We start from the raw sequence: 19,487 nt of genomic DNA, 5'->3' as shown, positions 1-19,487 counted from the left end.
AAATCATGACTAAAATAATGAAGGACTGACTTATGGTTGCCTGGCAACACCATCTCTCTGGAGACAGTGCTGAGGAGAGGGGCACAGGTCCCCCAGAGTTAGGAAAAGATGTGCTCAGGAACTTGGGGCAACATGAGACAGATGGCCAGGACCCCACCAAATGGAGCCCCCACCCCCCCTTCAAACACTAGAGCAGCGGTCGCCAACCAGTGGTCCATGGACCACCGGTGGTCTGCGAGGTCCGAAAGGTTGGCGGCCGCTGCACTAGAGCCTGAGACGGGGGAGCAGGAAGCCCACACAGGTCACCAAGGGGCAATGCTACTAAGAACACCCAGCCAAGAGCCAGTTACCAAACTCTAAAGCCTCAACATCAGAGAACCAACGCTTCCTGCAAACACGCATCACTCAGCTCTCTGCACCCACATCCCCGCTGTGGCAACTGTTAATAAGCCCGGAGCACCTCATGCCTGCGGCTCAGTCCCAGGGCGGCCAGGTATTGTTCCCTTGATTTCGTGGTCACAGAATCGACCCCCGAACCAGGCCACTCATGTCCTGAGCACGAGGCCACACAAGGTGCCAGATGGGTGATGGGTGTGGATGGCTGCCTGCCCGCCCACGTCTGCATCCTCTTCACAGGAAAGTACAGAACAGCCATTTCCCAAACTGGAAGAATTTCCAGAGACACAGGCTGCAAAGGACCCTTACCCTGCATCACCAGCAGGGCACCAAGAAACACCGCCGAGGCCGCGCACTCTCACACCGACCCACAAAACCAACCCTATGCCAGTGAACTCGAGGGACCAGTGAGTAAGGCCCAGCAGCCCTAGGGACAAGCCAGAGACCAGCCCTCAGCAGCCCCGCAGATCCTAAGCCCCTCCAAATGCTGGGCCTCACACCTCCGACAATAGACACTGCTGATCAAGCACCGCCTCACGGATATAAGCTCAGAATCCTCAACACAATGCGCCTGGGAAAAGCCACCAGGAGACCAGAGCTGGGAAGTGAACACACCGGGAGCTCTCTCCGCCAGGAGAGTGGATGACCCACCTGAGCCAGGTGTGGAAGCCCAGGAACCTGGCACACATGGGCGCCTGGGGCTACAATAAGATGTCCTCTCCCGCAGGGAGAACCAGCAGGCTGGGAGACGTCCCAAACCAGCATTGAACCCGAGTCACAAAAGGCCAAGCACCTTGACCAAGAAGGCCAGTGAGAAGGACGCCTTCCCAACGGGCACCACCTCCTGCCGTGGCCGCGTCGGGACCTCACCTGGATCTGCCCTTTGCCCATGATCTTGTCCACGATCTCGTTGTTGTCCTTGTTGACCTTGGTCTTGTCATAGCATTTCTCGTAGCACAGGATCCTCAGGGACTGGGAGCCCTCCAGCTCAATTTCAAACTCCTGAGGGAAGATGGAGCAAGGGTCTTGAGCCGCTGAAGTGGGAGACACGGCTTCCTGGCAAGGCTGAGAAGGGCCCACGGGGACCATATCGCGAGGCAGGGAGAAGTGTCTTGACTTTCTGAGGGTCTAGGGCCTCCAAATCACTGAGGAAGTGGGGTCTGGGGCCTGAGGGGAAACCCCGTGTCTGGGCATAAGCATGAGATCAGAAGTCAAATAAGCAGGGATGAAGGGCAGAGGGGTGAGGGACAGAGCTGGCCCAACCACCCCCGGCCAACAGGACATGAGCACAGGGCGTGGGGTGGGCCTGGTTGGTGGTGACAAGCTGAGGGGTCCCTGTGGGGCACACACTGGCCCCCGCCACTCACCTCATCCCACTTGGGCTCTGTCGTGTCCCGAAATACCCTGGTTTTGGCTTTGCTGACAAAATAGCCAAAGGAATCCACCTCCAGGGTACAGTACAGGTCTGCAGGGGGACAGGCAGAAGCACATCGAGTGAGGCCCGGGAGGAAAGGGGTTAACACGTTGTCCCTCCCAGCACCAGGTGGTCCCTCAGGCCCCTCCCTACAGCCCCGTGAGCCTGGCCTCTTCCCACTGCTCTGCACTCCTCCTAGGTGGTGCTGCCCTCATTCACCGGCCTCCAGCCATGCTGGTCTCTTCCCCAGCGTGCCCAGCTCTCCCTGCTTATGACCCTTGTTGTTCCTTCACCCCTGATCTTTGCCTCCTCGCCACTGAGGCCTCCTGGCACCCGCCCCGCCCCCCCCCCCCCACACACACACACACTGGTCGCAGGTCCCTTACCAGGGTGGCCCTGGCATTTGAGGTGGGAGTCTCCGGAGGGCCTCCGGCCTCCGTGGCTGGAAGCTGGAGGAGCCCCCGTCACTGAGACCACCAAAGTGCCTCCCACATTCCCAGCGCTCACTCTGCTGTTGTCTTAATCGCATGGGACTGATCTGGAGCTGTCCTTTCTGTCTCTTTCTCTCCCGCCCCCTCACTACAGCCACACCATGCAGCAGCAGCCTTGTTTTCTTAGCCACCCGTGAGCCTTTCGTACTAGGGACAGGGCCGCACACAGTGGGCAAGCCCTGTTAGATAGCTAACAGCGTCTCCCCATTCGCCAGATGAGAACATGGAGTCAGAGAGCGAGAAAAGGATGTAACACAGGATCAGAAGCCCAGGGCTCCTCTCCTCTCCTCTCCTCTCCTCTCCTCTCCGCCAGCCCCACCTGGAGTGAATGAATGCAGCTCTTACCACCCCCCAAGTGCTGCAGGTAACTGAGGGGTGGAGGGCTGGGGGTGGGCGTCTGGGGAGCTTTCCCTAGTTTTTCAATCTTTTTTGAAAAAATACTTTCATTGATTTCAGAGAGGAAGGGAGAGGAAGAGAGAATCAGTGACTGGTTGCCTCCTGCACACCCCCTACTGGGGATAGAGCCTGTAGCCCAGGCATGTGCCAATCAAACGGTGACCTCCTGGTTCATAGGTTGATGCTCAACCACTGAGCCACACCAGCCGGGCAGTGTTTCCATCTTGAATCAGGGCCTTTAAGGCTGAAAACCTTCTCCCCTCTACCCTGAGACGTAACAGACGGGGCCACAGCACTGGGTGGTCTCCCAGGCCCTGGTGGTCACCCAGGCACTCTGCAAATCCACATGCTCCCTCTAGGGCTGGGACCCTGGCAGCCCCCTTCTCGCCGCCACGGGAGCTGCCGAGGCTGTTCTCCAGGGTAATGTGTGTGTTGGGGGTCAGCTTTGGAGCACTACAGCCAACCCTGTGCAGGGTGACTCAAGGGGCAAAGGGCAGAGGTCAGAGGGTGAACATACAGCATTGGCCCAGGGGTTGCCGAGCTGCCCCCAAGGTGTCTCCAGCTGGGTGCGACGTAGAGGAGATACAACTGAGCACATGGGGATGTGCATGCAGATTAGAGGTGAACAATGTCAGAGACCCTAGCACCTGCCTCAGCCAGTCAGTGTGAGTGACAGAGATGGAGGGGCAGGAAGGGCTGCCAGCTGATTTGGTATGTGTAAATCCTCCGTTGAGGGCTACGGGCTAGTTCATGGGGAAAATGGGGAGGAGTCAGATTGTCTGGGTCCAAACCTAGCTCTGCCTGAGTCACCAGCCTCTCTGCCTGGTCGTGTTCACCTGTGAAACAGGAGGCTCGTGGCGCCTGCACCCGGGCCTGACTGCAGATGCCAAGAGTTCACTGTGACAAGAAGCCACACTGAGATGCATAGGTTCTACCCCCTCGAGTCAGAGTGAGTATCTGAGCCAGTCAGGGGGCCAGGGGAGGGAGGAAGCAAAGACAGCCTGGAGGTAAGGAGAGATTTCGTAGCAGCTCACCCCATGTCTAACCACAAAGCCCATCCCAGCCAACACGAAGCAGAGAGAGGAGGGGTGGGACATCCGGGCACCGTGGAGATGGGAGGCGCAGGGTCCGGCTCAGTGGCTGGTATGACAGCCCTATGGAGCTTACTAACCAGGAATATTCCTGGGCAGTGGCCCCCCTGGGTGTGGGGAGGGTCCAAGAAGCTGCCACGTGTACAAGCAGCTCAGCTGAGCGGTGAGCGCAGGGGCCCTGGCCACCCTGAGAGAAATGATGCTCTAAAGAGAAGAGCGTGGGCTCTGGCGGTGGAAGACACGGATTCTACTCCACCACCCATGTGACCTGCCTGTGCCACCTGGGAAATCCCTTGAGCCGTTGGGCCTCAGCTTATTCGTGTAAAATGAGAATGGTATCAGTGAACTCTGCAGGATGCCAAAAGTGTCGGAGCAGATAATACACTTGAAAAGGCTTTGACCTTGCCAAGACTTCCGCACACTGGCCACATCTGCATGTTCCCCAGCCCCTAGGAAGGTACCCGGGCACACAGTAGGTGTCTGGAAATGAATGACTTAGATCAGTATTTCTGAGCTCCTATTCATCCAGTGACTTCCTTGCCCTCTAAGAACTCACAGTGGGAGAGTTCAAATTTTAAGTGACAAAGCAGTATGACAGGTGCTGTAACCATGGTTAGCCCTGGGGTGATGAGAACAGAGAGAGGGGGCCAATTTACCCAGGAACTCAGTAAATGTGTATTGAACGTCGGGTGTGTGAGCCAATGGCACAACCTTTGTGTGAGACACTGTACAGGGAGGGGCAAAAGGCAGACCTCAACCCCCCCACTCCCCCACCCCCCGTGAGGAAGAGAAGGGAGTGGGAAGGGGCTGGCTGAGAGGAGAGGAGTCAGGAGCCCTGGTTTTCTGATCCTGAGTGACGTTAAGTCCTTTTATCCCTCTGTGACTCAGTTTTCTCATCTGGCAAATGGGGAGAAACTATTACCTGTCTGACTCACAAATTCCTACTGGAGACAAATCAGATAAAAATGTACTTGAAGCTTGTGAAATACTAACAACTGCACAGATTAAGTAGGTGATGATAAAGGGGAGAGAAAGGGTGGATGGCAGGCAGTGTGCCGGTACTGCACAAACGGTCATATTTAAGCCTGCTCTTAGGTCCGGGTTAATAAGTGTGATTGCCTTTTAGGGAGAAAGAAGCTGAGGTTTAGAGACTAGCCCCAGGTCACACAGATTATAGTCAGCACATGCGGGGTTGGAGTCCAGGAACCCCGACACCTGGGGGTGGGGAAGGGCCTGGCGGAGAGCAGGCTTGGAGACAAGGGCTGGGACGATGCCCCTGCCCAGAAGAGCTGCCTCCTGTGCACCTGAAGGCAGCTGGCAGGGCCCCAGCCCGGCAGACCAGAGCAGAGCACGTAGGCAGTGGGAAGCCCCATGCGATGGGTCCACGGGGACTTTCTGTGACAGCTGAACAAGGGCCCACGCGGCCCCTTCCTAGGGCTGGTGGTCAGGGACACTCACGTGCTGACTGTTTAAACCCCTTGGCAGAGTGGACGATGACGTGAAGGAAGCCATAGAGCCCTGGAGACTCGTCGTCTGTGGGAGAGAAAAGCCCCAGGGTGGGGGGTGGTGAGAGGCTCCTCTGCTTCATCCCCTCCTCACCCCAGACTGGCTGGGAGGCAGAAAGGGTGGGAGATGCAGCCTAAGCCCAGGGCTGAGGGCACCACCTGGTGGCCAGATGAAGAAGCTTCCATTCCTCACTACTTCCAGGACCCTGAGCTGGTGGTGCCCCTTCTCCCTCCACTCAGCCTGGGAGGCCAGTCCACACCTTCCCTCCTGGACCAGGGATTTTGTACCATTCCCCAGGGGTACCTTCCCTCTCCCTCCAAGTCCTGCTATCCTGTGACTGCCCTTCTCAGCCTAGCCTTTCAAAGTAAAAATTAACCAACATAAGTCACTCTGTGCCAATGCGAGAGAAGGTCCATCTCTGACTCCTCTTTGGAACACAGGGGGCAGATACCCTCATAGGTGGAGGAGAGCCTGCCTTTAAAACCCCTTCCCAGCACCCACGGGCAGTCAGATCCTACACACTCTGGGCAGTGACCAGCCCCGATCTCCGCTCTGCCCTGCTCAAAAACCTCCCACAGGCTCCTGGGCTTGAACAACCAATTCCCTTGCTTGGCATTCAAGGCCTTTCAAGAGCTAATCCCTGGAAACTTCTGGCCTTATTTGTTATACACTATTCTAACCCATCTCCATTTCCTCCTTTCCCCACTCCCCACCCATGCTTGACTTTTGCTTCCATTATTTGATGATCGGTGTCCCAGAATCTTCTCTAAAGCCAGAGGGGGGCAGGGAGGAGTTGGGGCCATCTGGGGAAGAGACAACCCCGGGTTGAGCTTCCTGTGCTCCTGGCCACCGAGTCATCCCAGCCCACCTGAGCAGAGATCAGCCTTTTGTAGCCGAGTGTCTGCTGGGTCCTTGTGGACAGCCCCAGCACTATCCTGGGGGAGTAGATCTGCTGATTGGGCAATGTTGGGTTCCAGGTCTCACCATCTTTATTGCTGGTGACAGGAATGTTGTGTACAGTCCTAAGTTTGAAACAGGATCCTGTGAGCACCTGGAGTTCCACTGAGCTCAGGACAAAGGCCTGGAGATCTGCAGGAGGAAAAGAGAGGAAGAGAGAGAGAGAGAGAGAGAGAGAGAGAGAGAGAGAGAGAGAGAGAATGAATAACATCGTCACAGGTCCACTAGGACCTGCTGCTCTCTTTGGGGGCTTTTGCAGGGAAAAAGCTTAATTCTAGGGGCAGAGTTGGTCATTGGAAAAAAGGGAAATATGTGTGACCCCTCACATGGGGATAGTGTGGGTATTGTCAGAGGGGTAAGAACAGGAGAGTCTAATTGGAGAGGTTCATGTATGTGTGTATGAGAGAGGGATGGGGACAGGGAGAGTGGGGGGGGCAATCCTTGACTCTGGGGCTACTCCTATTGCTAATTCATTTTATGCCTTAAGCAAATCACCAATTCTTTGGGCCTCAATTGTTCAGAAACAGCAATGAAGTGCCACCTGCCTTGGCACTTTAGCGGGGCTGTGAGGGCGGAAGAGGAGGCATGGGACACGAAGGTGCTTAGGAACTGTTGCTATGGGCCCCCTCAGGGCAGTGGAGCGGGGACCTTACCCTTCTTCTGTAGTTTCTGAATTGCTTCTCTCCACTCTGACCTTTCATAGTCCGAGGACAGTAGGAACAGGTAGCTCTGAAGAGAGGAGATGACAATTCATTGGGGCAGCCATAGTCAGACCAAGCACATTCCTGCACCCCAGCGCTCCAACAAAGCTCCCTCCTACCCAGGTACCCCCTAGGCTTGGAGGAGGCAGCTGGGAGGAGGGCCTCCTTCCTGGGAAGCCCAGTGACAGGAGTGGCAGTGCCAATGATGGCCAGCAGAGGGCACTGACTCCACACCACTGGGGAGAGGGAGTCCAGGGCCGGAGCCCTGGCAGCCTCCTTGAGAACTGGGGGCCAGAGTCCCTGATTCCCACAGGTCAGGGCTGGGGGCCACAGTGGGCAGCCCTGTACGGAGAAAGGGCGCTGTCTTTGTCCCATCCCCACCCTTCCTGACCTTTCCATTCCGATTGTGGATCCGAAATGGGATTGTGGGGGAATTGAGCAGCAGCAAGAACTCATTTTCAAACATCTTCTTCTTCAGGCGCTCGATGGCCCGGCTCTGGCCCTTGTTGGCTTTCTGCGGGGACGAGGGCAGAGATGGTTTCCCTCACACTCAGACTCCACATCTCACTCAGCAGCTCTAGCACACCTTTCCCCTGTGTGTTAATCGGATTTTTTTTCCTATTTCAATATTTTATGACGCTTTGACATCATGGGAGGATTCCTGGCCAGGGAGAAAACTGTTCCTCCCAGATCCATGCTAGTTTCTAACACAGTAAATGACTCCTCTGTGAGCACGTCTTTCAAACGCAAACCAGCTAATCCTGAGGCCTATCCCCAACCACTCTCTCTCTCCTTCTTTAAAATTTTTTAAAAATAAAATATATGTTTTTATCGATTTCAAACAGAGGAAGGGAGGGAGGGAGAGAAACATCAATGATGAGAATCATTGACCGGCTGCCTCCTGTGCACCGCCTACTGGGGAGCGAGCCGCACCTGGGCATGTGTCCTGACCAGGAATCGAACCGTGACCTCCTGGTTCATGGGTCAACATTCAACCACTGAGCCACACCGGCCGGGCTCCTGTATCTCTCACACGTCGTTCCCCTGCCCTCATCACCTAGGACCAGGTACCAGATAACTAGGGGCCGCTCCTATAGCCCAGAGCCCTCCAACATTCTCCACACTCGCCAGTCCTAGGCTGTTTCCTGCCCTGCCTTCCTTTCCCTTGGGAAGCACCATACAGGCTTGGGGCCACGTTTTCCCATGCTCCTTCTGCCTCCTGACCAAACCTGGTGCGAAATTTCCCACGTGGCCCTGCGTGGTGTGGCGCACGCCTCTCTCACGGACACTAATTAATAAAAATCTTCCTTCAGTCGCATTAGCCTCTTCATTCACCCTATAAATTAAATCTCACGTACCATCAAGGTACGCTGCTTCAAAACCTCAGACACCGTTCAGCACAAAGCCCTAATTCCTGGCCTCATGCACGGGGCCTGCCAAGGCTGGGTCCCCACCCCCATGCCCTGCCTGATATCCCACCACGCCCCACCCTGCACCCTCCACCTCAGCCTCAGGGTGCTATTCCCTGTTCTCTGGCAAGCCATTCCCTCTAGTCAACCCCTTCCCTTTTATTAACTACCCTTACGCTAAAGTCTTGGTTTCAATGCCATCCTCAAACTCCACAGTTGAAATTCATTTCTGCAGCATTTTTTTTTTTTTTTTTTTTACCCACTAGACTAGCAAAATGGTAACAACGGCTCCCAGCCAGTGTTGTGACCATGACCCTCACACGCTGCTGGTGGGAACATCATCGGATGCGACCTTTTCAGAGGTAAATCTGGCAATGAAATGCACAAGCCCCTTGCCCCAGACATCGCCTTTGTAGGGAATCTACCAGAGAGAAGACATAGGAGGGTGGTGATGTTTACTGCAGACTTGCCTGCCAAGAATAGCGCCAGAAACAATCTAAATACCCAAATACGGGGTTGTGTAGTCAAGCAACAGAATAGGATGCACTGCTGGAAAGGATGTGCCAGGCCCCAAGAGCTCTAAAAGGTGCATTGTTAAGTGAAAAGCTTACATGGCAAAATAGCACCTGTCACCTAGTCTCATTAAAATACACACAGGCGTGCTGTGTGTGCCAGCATAAGCACAGAAGACTAGCAGGATACACCTCAAACTGTTAACAATGGGGGTGGGTGATGACCAGTTGTATTCTACATGCTCTGGTATTGTGACATTTCCTTGTAACAAGCCAGGGCTGCCTACGTTCAAAAACATGTTTATTAAAAAAGTAAATCTTTTGGGTGGTGTGGCTCAGCGGTTGGGGGTCGACGTGTGAACCAGGAGATCGGGGTTTGATTCCCGGTCAAGGGCACATGCCCAGGTTGCGGGCTCGATTGCCAGTGTGGGGCGTGCAAGAGGCAGCCAATCCATGATTCTCTTTCATCACTGATGTTTCTCTCTCTCTCTCTCCCTTCCTCTCTGAAATCAATAAAAATATATATTTTTTTAAAAAAGTAAATCTTTTGCCTTGGGCGGTGTGGCTCAGTTGTTTGACCATCGTCCCATGCACTGAGAGGTTGCGGGTTCGATTCCTGGTCAGGGCACATGCCCGAGTTGTAGGTTCAATCCCTAATAGGGGGTATGCAGGAGGCAGCCAATTGATGTTTCTCTCACCCCCGCTCTCTAAAAATGAATAAAAACACATTTTTTTAAAAAAGGTAAATCTTCTTCTGTGACTCAGAGAACGACTTTGTTGTGCCTCTCCACTGACTCCTATCACGTGTGTCCCATGTGGTCGTAATGGGCGTATCTGCCTCCTCCACCCGAGAGGAACCCTGGGAGGCGTCTGACACAGCCCTGCAGCCAGCAGCCAGCGGAGCTCAGGAAGCACTGATTGGGCAGAAGGCCACACCTACTCACCTGGGGCGGGAGCGCAGGCACAAAGCCGGCAGGCTCCCAGGACCAGGTGAGAAACAGGCATGCAGGACGCCCCTGGGTGGGGACGGTGAGCAGTGCTAGACGGGAAACAGGCTCCACTGAGGCGGGTCGAGCCTGGCCATTCAGAGGGAAGACACCTGTGCTGCTCAGGCGGCTCCCTCTGGATGGATGCACCCGTTAGGTTAGACCCTCAGTCCCAACACCCCGGGGTTTTCACTAGGGGCTTCTCCCTATTCAAGGAGAGGTGTATGAGCTGAAAGGATCCTTAGGGGCCATCTGCTCTTGCATTCCTTGACAATCCTTCAGGAAGCAACTCTTTGTGAGGTGTCAAGGACTAGGAACATAACTGAGTAAGTCTCTCGCTTGAGTTCGAGTCCTATTGAGTAAGGGAAAGCAGTGCCTATAAAGCAAAGCGAAGAGGCAAACATCAGGAACCAGGAAGTAGGGCACCCAACCCACACTGTGGTGGGTGGATATCAGGGAAGGCTCCCCGGAGGAGGTGAGGCCCAAGCAGAGCCTGGGTGGGTAAGGAAGAGCCCAGGCCAACCAATCAAGCCCCTCCCTGCCCTGCCTGCCTAGGAAGGCTCCTCCTGGGTGCTTTCAAATACACTGAGTGGCCAGATTATGATGATCTCTGAACGCATAATAATCTGGCCACTCAGTGTGTACACACACACACACACACACACACACACACACACACGCACACGTATATTAGAGGCCTGGTGCATGAATTCGTGCATGGGTGGGGTCCCGCCAGCCTGGCCAGGGGGAGGGGACATGGGCGGTTGGCTGGCCTGCCTGCTGGTCGAGGGGACAATCTGCATATTAGCCTTTTATTATATAGGATATACACTGAGTGGCCAGATTATTATGCGTTCAGAGATGGTAATAATCTGGCCACGCAGTGTATATGAATTTAAGGCTATGCATTTTCCTGAAAATAGCACCTGGGCTACATCCCATGGGCTCTGATATGTAGTGCTCTCTTTGTCATGCAGTTCTAAACAGTTTGCAGTTGCAATTTTGATTTCCTCTGTACCCTGAAAGTTTTAACTTTCTAGGCTCACCCTTAAATACATTCTGGTTGTTGATTTCTAGTTTTACTGCACTGTGATCTGTGAACATAACTGGTATGCTACCGATTTTTTTTTTTAATTGACAATTCTGCCTGGCCGGTGTGGCTAGTGGTTGAGTGTTGACCTATGAATCTGGAGGTCACGGTTTGATTCCCAGTCAGGGCACAGGCCTGTGTTGTGGGCTCAGTCCCCAATGTGGGATGTGTAGGAGGCAGCCAATCCATGATTCTCTCTCATCATAGATGTTTCTATCTCTCTCTCCCTCTCCTCCCTTCCTCTCTGAAATCAATAAATATATATATATATATATATTTTAAAAAATATATATATTTTATTAATTTTTTTACAGAGAGGAAGAGAGAAGAGAGGGATAGAGAGCTAGAAACATCGATGAGAGAGAAACATCGATCAGCTGCCTCCTGCACACCCCCTACCGGGGATGTGCCCACAACCAAGGTACATGCCCCCGACCAGAATCGAACCTGGGACCCTTCAGTCCGCAGGCCGACGCTCTATCCACTGAGCCAAACCGGTTTTGGCTAAAAATATATTTTTAAAAAATAAAAATAAAAATTGAGGTTTCATTTGCAGCCTAATACATGTTAAATGTTTGTGAATGTTTCACCTGTGTTTGGCAAGAATCTCAATTCTCTGTCAGGGCACAAGCTTCTGTGCATTTTTAGACCAAGTGCGTGAATTGTGATCTTGAAGGCCCTTCTCTCCTTCGTTTTTGCCTCCCTGATCTGTCAGTTTCGGAGGATTCCCAGGTCCTTTCTCTCGTGCACGTCCTGCTTTTCCTTAAGAAGGCCTTCTTCTCTTGCTTCCCTTTCTACAGTGTTAGAGATACACTGTTCTCCAGGAAATCTCCGGTAATTAGCCCCACTAAATTCTGAGCACTGACTCCTTGGCTGGGCCTCCATCTGCTCAGTGCTAATCTGCCACCATCAAAGCCTTTCCCTAAGCATTGTGCGGAGGCCTCCTACTCTTTCATCTTGCCTCCTTATCAGGCTCCCAACCCTTATGACTTCCCCTCCCCACACCTCCCCCGTACACCGGGTTCAAAGGGCCCCCAATAAAAACAGCCAACTTCCCTGTCCCAGCTCAGATGCAGGCTCTGCTCACCTCCTTCTGGATCTCACTCTTGAGGGCGGAGATCTTCATTTTCATGTCCTCCAGCTCGTGGTCTGGGAAGGGGTGCACATGGGGGCTGGCCTCAGACTCCTCGGGGGACGGAAACACGAGGTCGGCCAGAGGGATGTACCATTTGCAGTCATATTGCTGGTGCTTCCTGCAAACAAGCCAGAGGGAGACGTGAGCCAGGAGGAACTTGGCTCGTTAAGCCTGAACCCAAAAACCACCGAAAAGGGTTTACTGAGAAAAGGGTTTACTGAGAACTCATCACAGGCAAAAGCGATCCATTGTCCCCGAGGAGCCCAATCAGGAAACACACACGTGGAGTAGGGACAGGCTTCCAGGGTCAGGCAGCGGGGAGGCCTTGCCCGTCAGCTGGTCCAGTGCGGGTGATTTTTTTAAACATCCCAAACCTCACACTTTCCTATTCCCCGCCCCACTCTCCCCTCCCTGCCAGCCTATCCATACTTAGCTCATACTCATCATCTTTAGGCCAGAGATGGGATACAAATGTTATTTTGAATGCCCACTCTGACCCACAGAGGTCCCATGGGGTAATGGGTGGAGGATGATAAAGCCATGTTCAAGCCCAGTGTGCAACAGTGCACTGGTTCACTAGTAACGCCCGCCACGGGCAAAGGGCTGAAGGCATTCGTACACTTGCTCAGAACTGCCATCTCTGCTTTAGAATAATCTCAGGTCTCATTCCAGGGAGTCATCCCCTTTACTGAAGCTCATGACAACCTCTCCTCCTCTCACTTCCCCCAGAGCTGAGGTTTGGGCCTCTCATCCTGGTCCCTTAGTGTTACTCACGGTCTAGCCCGTGGACTGACTGTGAGCTAGCGTACTTGGCACACAGTAGGGGAAAGAAGGTGGGGTGAATACTGAATAACCCTTTCTGCTCGTGGCGCAGAGTGGACCGGTCTCACTAAGTACAGAGATGGAGGTGGACAGATGCTTCCAGGCTGGAGTAAGGTTCAAATCCCAACTCCTCCACTCGCAGCCGTACCACCTTGGGCAGCTTCTGTAACTATCCTAAGTCTTTTCTCTCCGTGAGATGCGGATAATAATACCTACTGTATAGAGTTGTTGGGACCATTAGAAATAATATATTCAAAGCATTTGTCATGACACCTGGCATGGCAGAACCACTCAACAAAAATGACAGCAGCAGATTTAATGAATATTCACTGACGCGCAGTTAGCAAAAATGTTGGGCTGTCCAATAAAAGAAGAATGCTGAAGTAAATCATGGCATATCCACTCGTAATATCACGCAGGAAAGTAAGATGATGATTATGAAGATTAGGCAGCCACAGGGAAAATGCTTATGACGTGAAATGGAAAAAGCAGAGCCCCAAATTGGGTATTCACTCTGATTACAAGTATATGAAAAGACATAAGAACATTAAAAAAAAAAAAAGGAAATATAGCAGCAGGAGACTGATGCTTATGTTCGGATGGGTGATGGGGTTTCTTGTCTGTAATTTGGTTATATTATCTTTATAATTAAAAACAATTTATTTTTAGAAAAAGGCTATGCAGTAAAATGGAATTAATTAATATGTTTTTAAAAACGACGCAGACTGCCCCAGGTTTCTAAGGGGCAGCAGGGTGGCTCTAGTTCCTCCCCAACTTCGCACCCTGGCCTCACGCAGACTCACCCTGCAGACGTCTTCTTTAGCTTGGCGCACAGTAGGACGTCTGTGAAGAGGAAGACGTGCCGCAGCTTCCGGGAGCCCTCCGACACTTCCACCAGGAAGCCATCCTTCACCAGCTGCCGCGTCTGAGGGAGATTCACACCCACCGGCCTGCTCAGGGGGTGGTCGGCCCAGGGCCCAGCAGGCACTAGGGCACCATCTAGCTGGGGGGTGGGCTGCAGGGAGGGGCCGCAGTGCCTGGTGGTCACATGGGCATGGGCTTGAATCTAGACTCTGCCACTTCCCAGCTGAGATCTCGGGCGAGTTCCCTGACCTCTCTTCATCTCAGTTAAACTGAGGGATGATGATGTCATCCCGAAAGGAAGGAATCATCAACATTGGTATATGCAAAACAGCCCCAGTGCCCAGCACACCCTGTGGATCAACAATGGTAACGTCAGCCCTAGCCCGTTTGACTCAGTGGATAAAGCACCAGCCTGCAGACCGAAGGGTCCCGGGTTCGATTCCAGTCAAGGGCATGTACCTTGGTTGCAGGCTCCTTCCTGGCTTGGGCCCTGGTCGGGGCACGTGCAGGAGGCAACCAATCGATGTTTCTCTCATACCAATATTTCTCTGTCTTTCCCTCTCTCCCATTCTTTCTAAAAACCAATGGAAAAATACCCTTGGGTGAGGATTAAAAAACAACACAAAACAATGGTACCTTTACACTTTTCCGCAGCTCTCAATAGCTCCCACCCGGATGGACCCTAGCTCCTGGTGACCTGGTTCCTCTACCTTGGAGCATGAACACTCCCGCCCCCTCCCCACACCCCTCACCCCACACCCCTGCCTAAGAAGTTGTTCTAGCTTCAGTTCAACTCGACCTGCAGACCCTCTCAGGCCTGCCGATGCTGCCTCTGAGTCAGTGCTTCACCCGCCCGAGATGGATGGGAGGCCGGGCCACCTCTGTGGGGCTGCAGCTGTGTCTTCGGGAACCTGCAGCACCTCCCACCTGGGTGCTGGACGGTCAGGAGCAGGACTCCCCGTTTCCTCCCGGCCACCCTCAGGAGCAGCAGAATCCCGGGGCTGCCACAACCTGTCCCCGCCTGCCGTGGTGGTATCCATGTGAGCTACCTGTGCTGCCACATTAGGTGAGCCTGGGGAAAGTGTGCCATTGGAACGATCTGAAACGGACAGTGCTGAGCCCTCCGGGGAGCGTTCCCTCCCGAGTCAAACAAACGAGTGACGTTCCAGGGTTTGCAAACCGGGGCTGGGAGCTGCGCACCGGGACAGCTCCCCGTGCCCATTAGTCACTCTCTAGATCCTGTCCCTCATTACCTCCCTCCCAGGAGACACTGGGGACTCGTAAATGTAACAAAGGAGCATAAACCCAGCCAGCCTGCGCTCCTAAACACCACTTAATTACCTCTCCTGCACCGGAGGCACTGTATGTGGGCCAGGCTGCTGACCCGAGCCGTAACTGTCTCTGATTCTTCAAATTGCTTCCCTTCACTGCCCCGTCCCCCCCTCCCCCCCCCCCCCCCCCGCACACACACCCATCCACCAAGAAGGGCCCCCAGGAAACTGGAACTGCTGTGCCACTTCTAGGCGCCCACCTGGGACATTCCAGTAACCTGGCTGCCTCAGCCACCTCTCCCACCACCTTTTCCTGCTATAGGGCTCCCTCCTTCGTTTCTCCTACCTGCTCGTGCAGGCTGATCAAAGGCAGCTCAGAGCTCCCACTCCCCCAGACTCCCCGAGCTCCCTCAGACTGAGCCATTGCCTTCCAGGGGGGCCCTGAGGACATCATACTACCCATGAGGGGGTTGCATTCAAGAATGAGATGGGCAGAGCCCACCACGTCCCTGGCATGGGGACAGTGCCTGGGGCTTGCAGACATAATCTCCGCTGAAGAACCCAGCTCTGACACGATGGCTAAGAGATCTTGTGCCAGACCTGGAGAGACTCCCCACCCTCAGTTTCATTATGAAGATGAATGAGACACTGGGCTTGAAGCTGTTAGCCCCAGGCCTGAAGGCCTCTCCAGGGCTGGGTATGAGGGATCAGGCTGGAGGGCACAGGGCACAGGGCGGTGTGCCTGAGCGTCAGGAGGGCAGCGGTGGGTGACCTGGCCTGCTGGGTGAGAGGCTGTGCTGGGTCCTGAGCTCACCTCCCCTTTGGGGGTTGTGACAGCAGTCCGGCGGGGGTCAATGTCCTCATTGATGCTGGACAGGAAGTTCTGGGAGATGCGGAGGGCATCCTGAAGCAGCGGGTAGTCTGGGTGGTCCACGGGCGTGTGCTTCAGCAGGTCCTGGAGAGGGTTGGGGTGGTGAGTTGAGAGGCGTTCTGGGGCTCAGTAAGAAGACAGTGGGGAGCACTCAATTCTCACTAAAAGAATTCCGAGGGGGGCACTCAGGGACCCACACTCTAGTCTGGTCATGCCTGCAAAAGCTGAACTAAAATTAGGGGCAGCAGGGGTGAAGGCAGTGGTGCCCCTTTATTTTGCTGAAGTCATTACTCTTCGCCCCTGGGGTGTGGGGGAGCCATGTGGAGCCTCATCTCACGCAGCAGCTGGGAGGGACACCCATCTAACCACCCACAGCTGCTCCTAGGACACTGGAGACCATCAGGCAAGGGGGGACAGGGGAGGCAGGAAGTGCCTGCCTCCTAGGGTGCATCTGGCCAATGTCAAGCTTAGTAGCCCAGTTATATTTAGGCCCTGACCCCGCTGACATGGTTTCCATGGGCCAGGCAGGGAAGAAGGGGTCCAGGGACCCTCCGCCCAGTTTCCCAAATAGGCTGCTCTCAGTGACTCCAGCACCTGCCCACCCTGGGCTCGGTCTCCCATGGGTCCTGACGGTCCCGACCGTGCAGGGGCTGACACTCACGTGCAGGACCAGGGTGCTCCTGGTGACGCGGTCGATGGGCTTGTAGAGCAGAGCTGTTGGGGAGGGCAGGGAGGAGACGGGACCGATGAAATCAGGAGCAGCTGGAGACCTCAGGAGCCAGCCTTGCTCCCCGACCCGCCTCGCTCCCCTGCACGGACACCCACCACCCAAGCGGGTTCCGCAGCACCTGCAGCTCCACGGTCACCCCAGGCAGGCCAGACCACACGGCAGGTGGACACACAGCCCTGGCAGCCCGGGCCCCTCCCCCAGATGCCATTTCCTCTAGGGCAGTCTCTAGACCTGCCCTGGCCTGACCGGGCTCAGAGCGGGTGCAGGTGCTCCTCTGTACACCCCTCCCTGAATCGCACAACTGTGTCTAGCCTTGCCCTCCAGAGCTCCAGCACACTCGGGGTCACACCTGGGACCCCAGAATGTGGGAAGGAGACACGCTGCTCCTCCAGGGAGGGCAGCTCCCCCAGGCCCGATCACTCTCATACTCATCTGGCCCACGGCCCGGCACCGCCAGGTGGAAAGGGCAGGCTTCCTCTGACCCCCAGTCAGCCTCCTCTCTATGGGGAGACCCATCTCCACGCACTCAAACCCCCAGACAAAGCAGGGCAGGCTGAGGGAGGCAGGCCAGCTCCCCACAGAGAGGGTCTGCAAGCTGCCAGTGGCAGCTGAGGGGGCAGAGACTTCCTGAAGGAATGCCCGTGGGGCCTCTGGGAGCTCGGAAGCGACAGAAAAATGCAAGCTCGGCAGGGCCCCTATTCGCCACCCCCTTGGTGACAGGACACCAAGTGAGGATTGCTGGGATTCAGCAGAGACAGGTGGAAGCGGCAGCTGGCCGACCAATACTTCCCAACGGAGCTGCCTGTGAGCAGCTGTGCCTGCTGCTCCCACATGGGGGGGTCGGCCTCAGTCCTGCACCTGGAGGCCTCTGGTCATGGGGTCATGACCTCTGTCCTCCTGCCATGGGAGCGATGAGGCAGGATGCCGGTCTGGGGAGGAGGACCCTAGATTGGGTGCCCCACAGGGCCAGGTTGTGACAGGTCTCAGAGCTGACACTCAGCCCTCAAACCACCAGAGTCCCCCAAAGCCCTAGATGGAAATGCCCTGTGTGTTGCTAAGCAGGCACTTGGGGAACCATCTGCCGGCTGTGGAGAGGACGGTCTCAGTGGTGTGCCACGGGCCTTATCTGCAGTCTTTGCTTGGCTGCCCATTCGAATCACTGGGGAGCTCTTAAAAGACTCAGCTGCCAGCCTCCCTCTCCTCACCGCATCAACTAAATCCCAAACTCTGCCTGGGGATCCGCTTTTTAAATCCTCACCCGAGGATATGTTTTTATTGATTTTAGGAAGAGAGGAAAGGAAAAGAAGGGAGGAAGGGAGGGAGGGGGGGGGAGAGAAGGGAGGGTATGTGCCCTGACCAAGAATCGAACTGGCAACCCTTCAGTGTACAGGACGATGCTCCAACCAATGGAGCCACACCAGCCAGGGCTCAGCATTTTTAAAAAGCTCCTTTGCTAATTCTGATAGAGGAATGACTGGAAACCACTACTTTATGCACACGTACTTCCCATGACTTATTGGTAGCCCTTTCTTAATTTAGCAAAGTCTAGACCCCCTCCCCATGGGTGATGGGAGCCAGAAGGGACAGGACCAGGCTTGGGGTATCCCGGGACAGTGAGGGTAGAGCCCCATTATCAGCCCAGGGGGGACCCAGTCCTGAGGCTGTTCAGGGTATCCACCTGTGGCTTAGCTCATCCTGGCGGGGGGAGTGGGGGGAGTGGAATCACACCCTGAGAGCCCCAGAGACCCCAGAGAAAGTGTGAGTTCAGCGGACACCTGCCAGGGCGGGCCTGGCATTCACTCAGGGAAAGCTGATACTGCGGCGTCAGCTCCCTCGGTCCCTCTTTCGGGTCCCAGGGGGTAGAGGTTTCTGACTAAGGTGGGTTGGGTTTCACAGGGGTTATTAATATGCCTGTAGTCACCTCACGAGCCCATCTGATGGGGTGTGGAGGGAAGGGCAGCTGGAGGAAGTGAGGAGAGAGGGACGTGCAGGGAGAAGGCCTGGGGACACAGCCACATATGGAAGGAATCAGGGCAGAAAGAGCGGCCTGATGTCCATGCTCCCCACGGCTCCCCTACACCTGCTTCCCCCGAGAATGCAGGGCACGGAGCCCACCTTTCCCCCTTCGCCTGTCCCGCCGCTTCCCTGCCCCCGCTTCTCCTGCTCTCCCCACTCCTCGCCATGCGGTCCTGTTCTCAGAATAGACACCGTTCACCAAGTTGCAACACCTGCCTCTCCCCCTCCTCCAGGAAGCCTTCCCTGACCAGGACTTTTGCAAACAAAACCCACAATGTCTAAAAGTCAGACCACTGCCACGAGCAAGCTGGCTCCCTCTAGTCTGCTGGGTACTGGGCTCTGCGTCCGATGGTACTGTCATCTATGCATGCTTTCCTTGGATTAAAAAGGGAAGGAATTATCACTAGCCCCATCTCACGATGAGGAAACTTCTCCACGGCACAGGGAAGTTAGATAACTTGCTCTTGGAAAGCTTCATCAGGAAGGAGCGGGCGAGCCAGCCTCTCTTGTTGCCACAGTGAGCCCCCTCCTCAGGGGCCTGGGTCACGCATGACTTCCCTTCACACCCTCCCACCCCCAACAGAATCTGGCACAGAGCCCCGAAGAGCTCAGCAAATAACCACAAAGGCAGACAACGCCGGAGGGAGCCCCAAGTTGCAGTCACTCTGGGACCCCCAGAGCCGGCATCCCTGGGAGGGGCTGAGAAGATTCCGAACAGTGTGCTCAGCAAGGGCTCATTCACTCCTCACTCCCCACGGTGACATTGCCTTCAAAGGCAGCATCGCAGGGACAGAGGAACCCTGAAGTGCAGGTCCCAGGCCTGGGTCAC

At 55.0% G+C, this 19,487-nt stretch overlaps 1 protein-coding gene across 6 annotated transcripts in view; it reads right to left on the bottom strand.

Annotated features, from left to right (window-relative positions):
* The window catches only part of ABR (ABR activator of RhoGEF and GTPase), a 188,689-nt gene that overhangs the window by 37,370 nt on the left and 131,832 nt on the right, over positions 1–19,487 (bottom strand). For all 6 annotated transcript variants that reach the window (XM_080681597.1, XM_080681601.1, XM_080681602.1 and 3 more), the window contains 10 exons: positions 16,574–16,626; positions 15,856–15,996; positions 13,710–13,831; positions 12,037–12,202; positions 7,344–7,466; positions 6,905–6,980; positions 6,279–6,383; positions 5,247–5,321; positions 1,764–1,861; positions 1,267–1,398 (listed from right to left, as the gene is read on the bottom strand). In XM_080681597.1, the coding sequence (XP_080537723.1) occupies positions 1,267–1,398; positions 1,764–1,861; positions 5,247–5,321; positions 6,279–6,383; positions 6,905–6,980; positions 7,344–7,466; positions 12,037–12,202; positions 13,710–13,831; positions 15,856–15,996; positions 16,574–16,626 (1,091 nt within the window). The remainder of the gene's footprint in view (positions 1–1,266; positions 1,399–1,763; positions 1,862–5,246; positions 5,322–6,278; positions 6,384–6,904; positions 6,981–7,343; positions 7,467–12,036; positions 12,203–13,709; positions 13,832–15,855; positions 15,997–16,573; positions 16,627–19,487) is intronic.

The sequence above is a fragment of the Plecotus auritus genome (genome assembly GCF_963455305.1).
Source record: "Plecotus auritus genome assembly, chromosome: 7".
Taxonomy (NCBI): domain Eukaryota; kingdom Metazoa; phylum Chordata; class Mammalia; order Chiroptera; family Vespertilionidae; genus Plecotus; species Plecotus auritus.
This window is presented reverse-complemented; position numbering and strand designations above follow the sequence as displayed.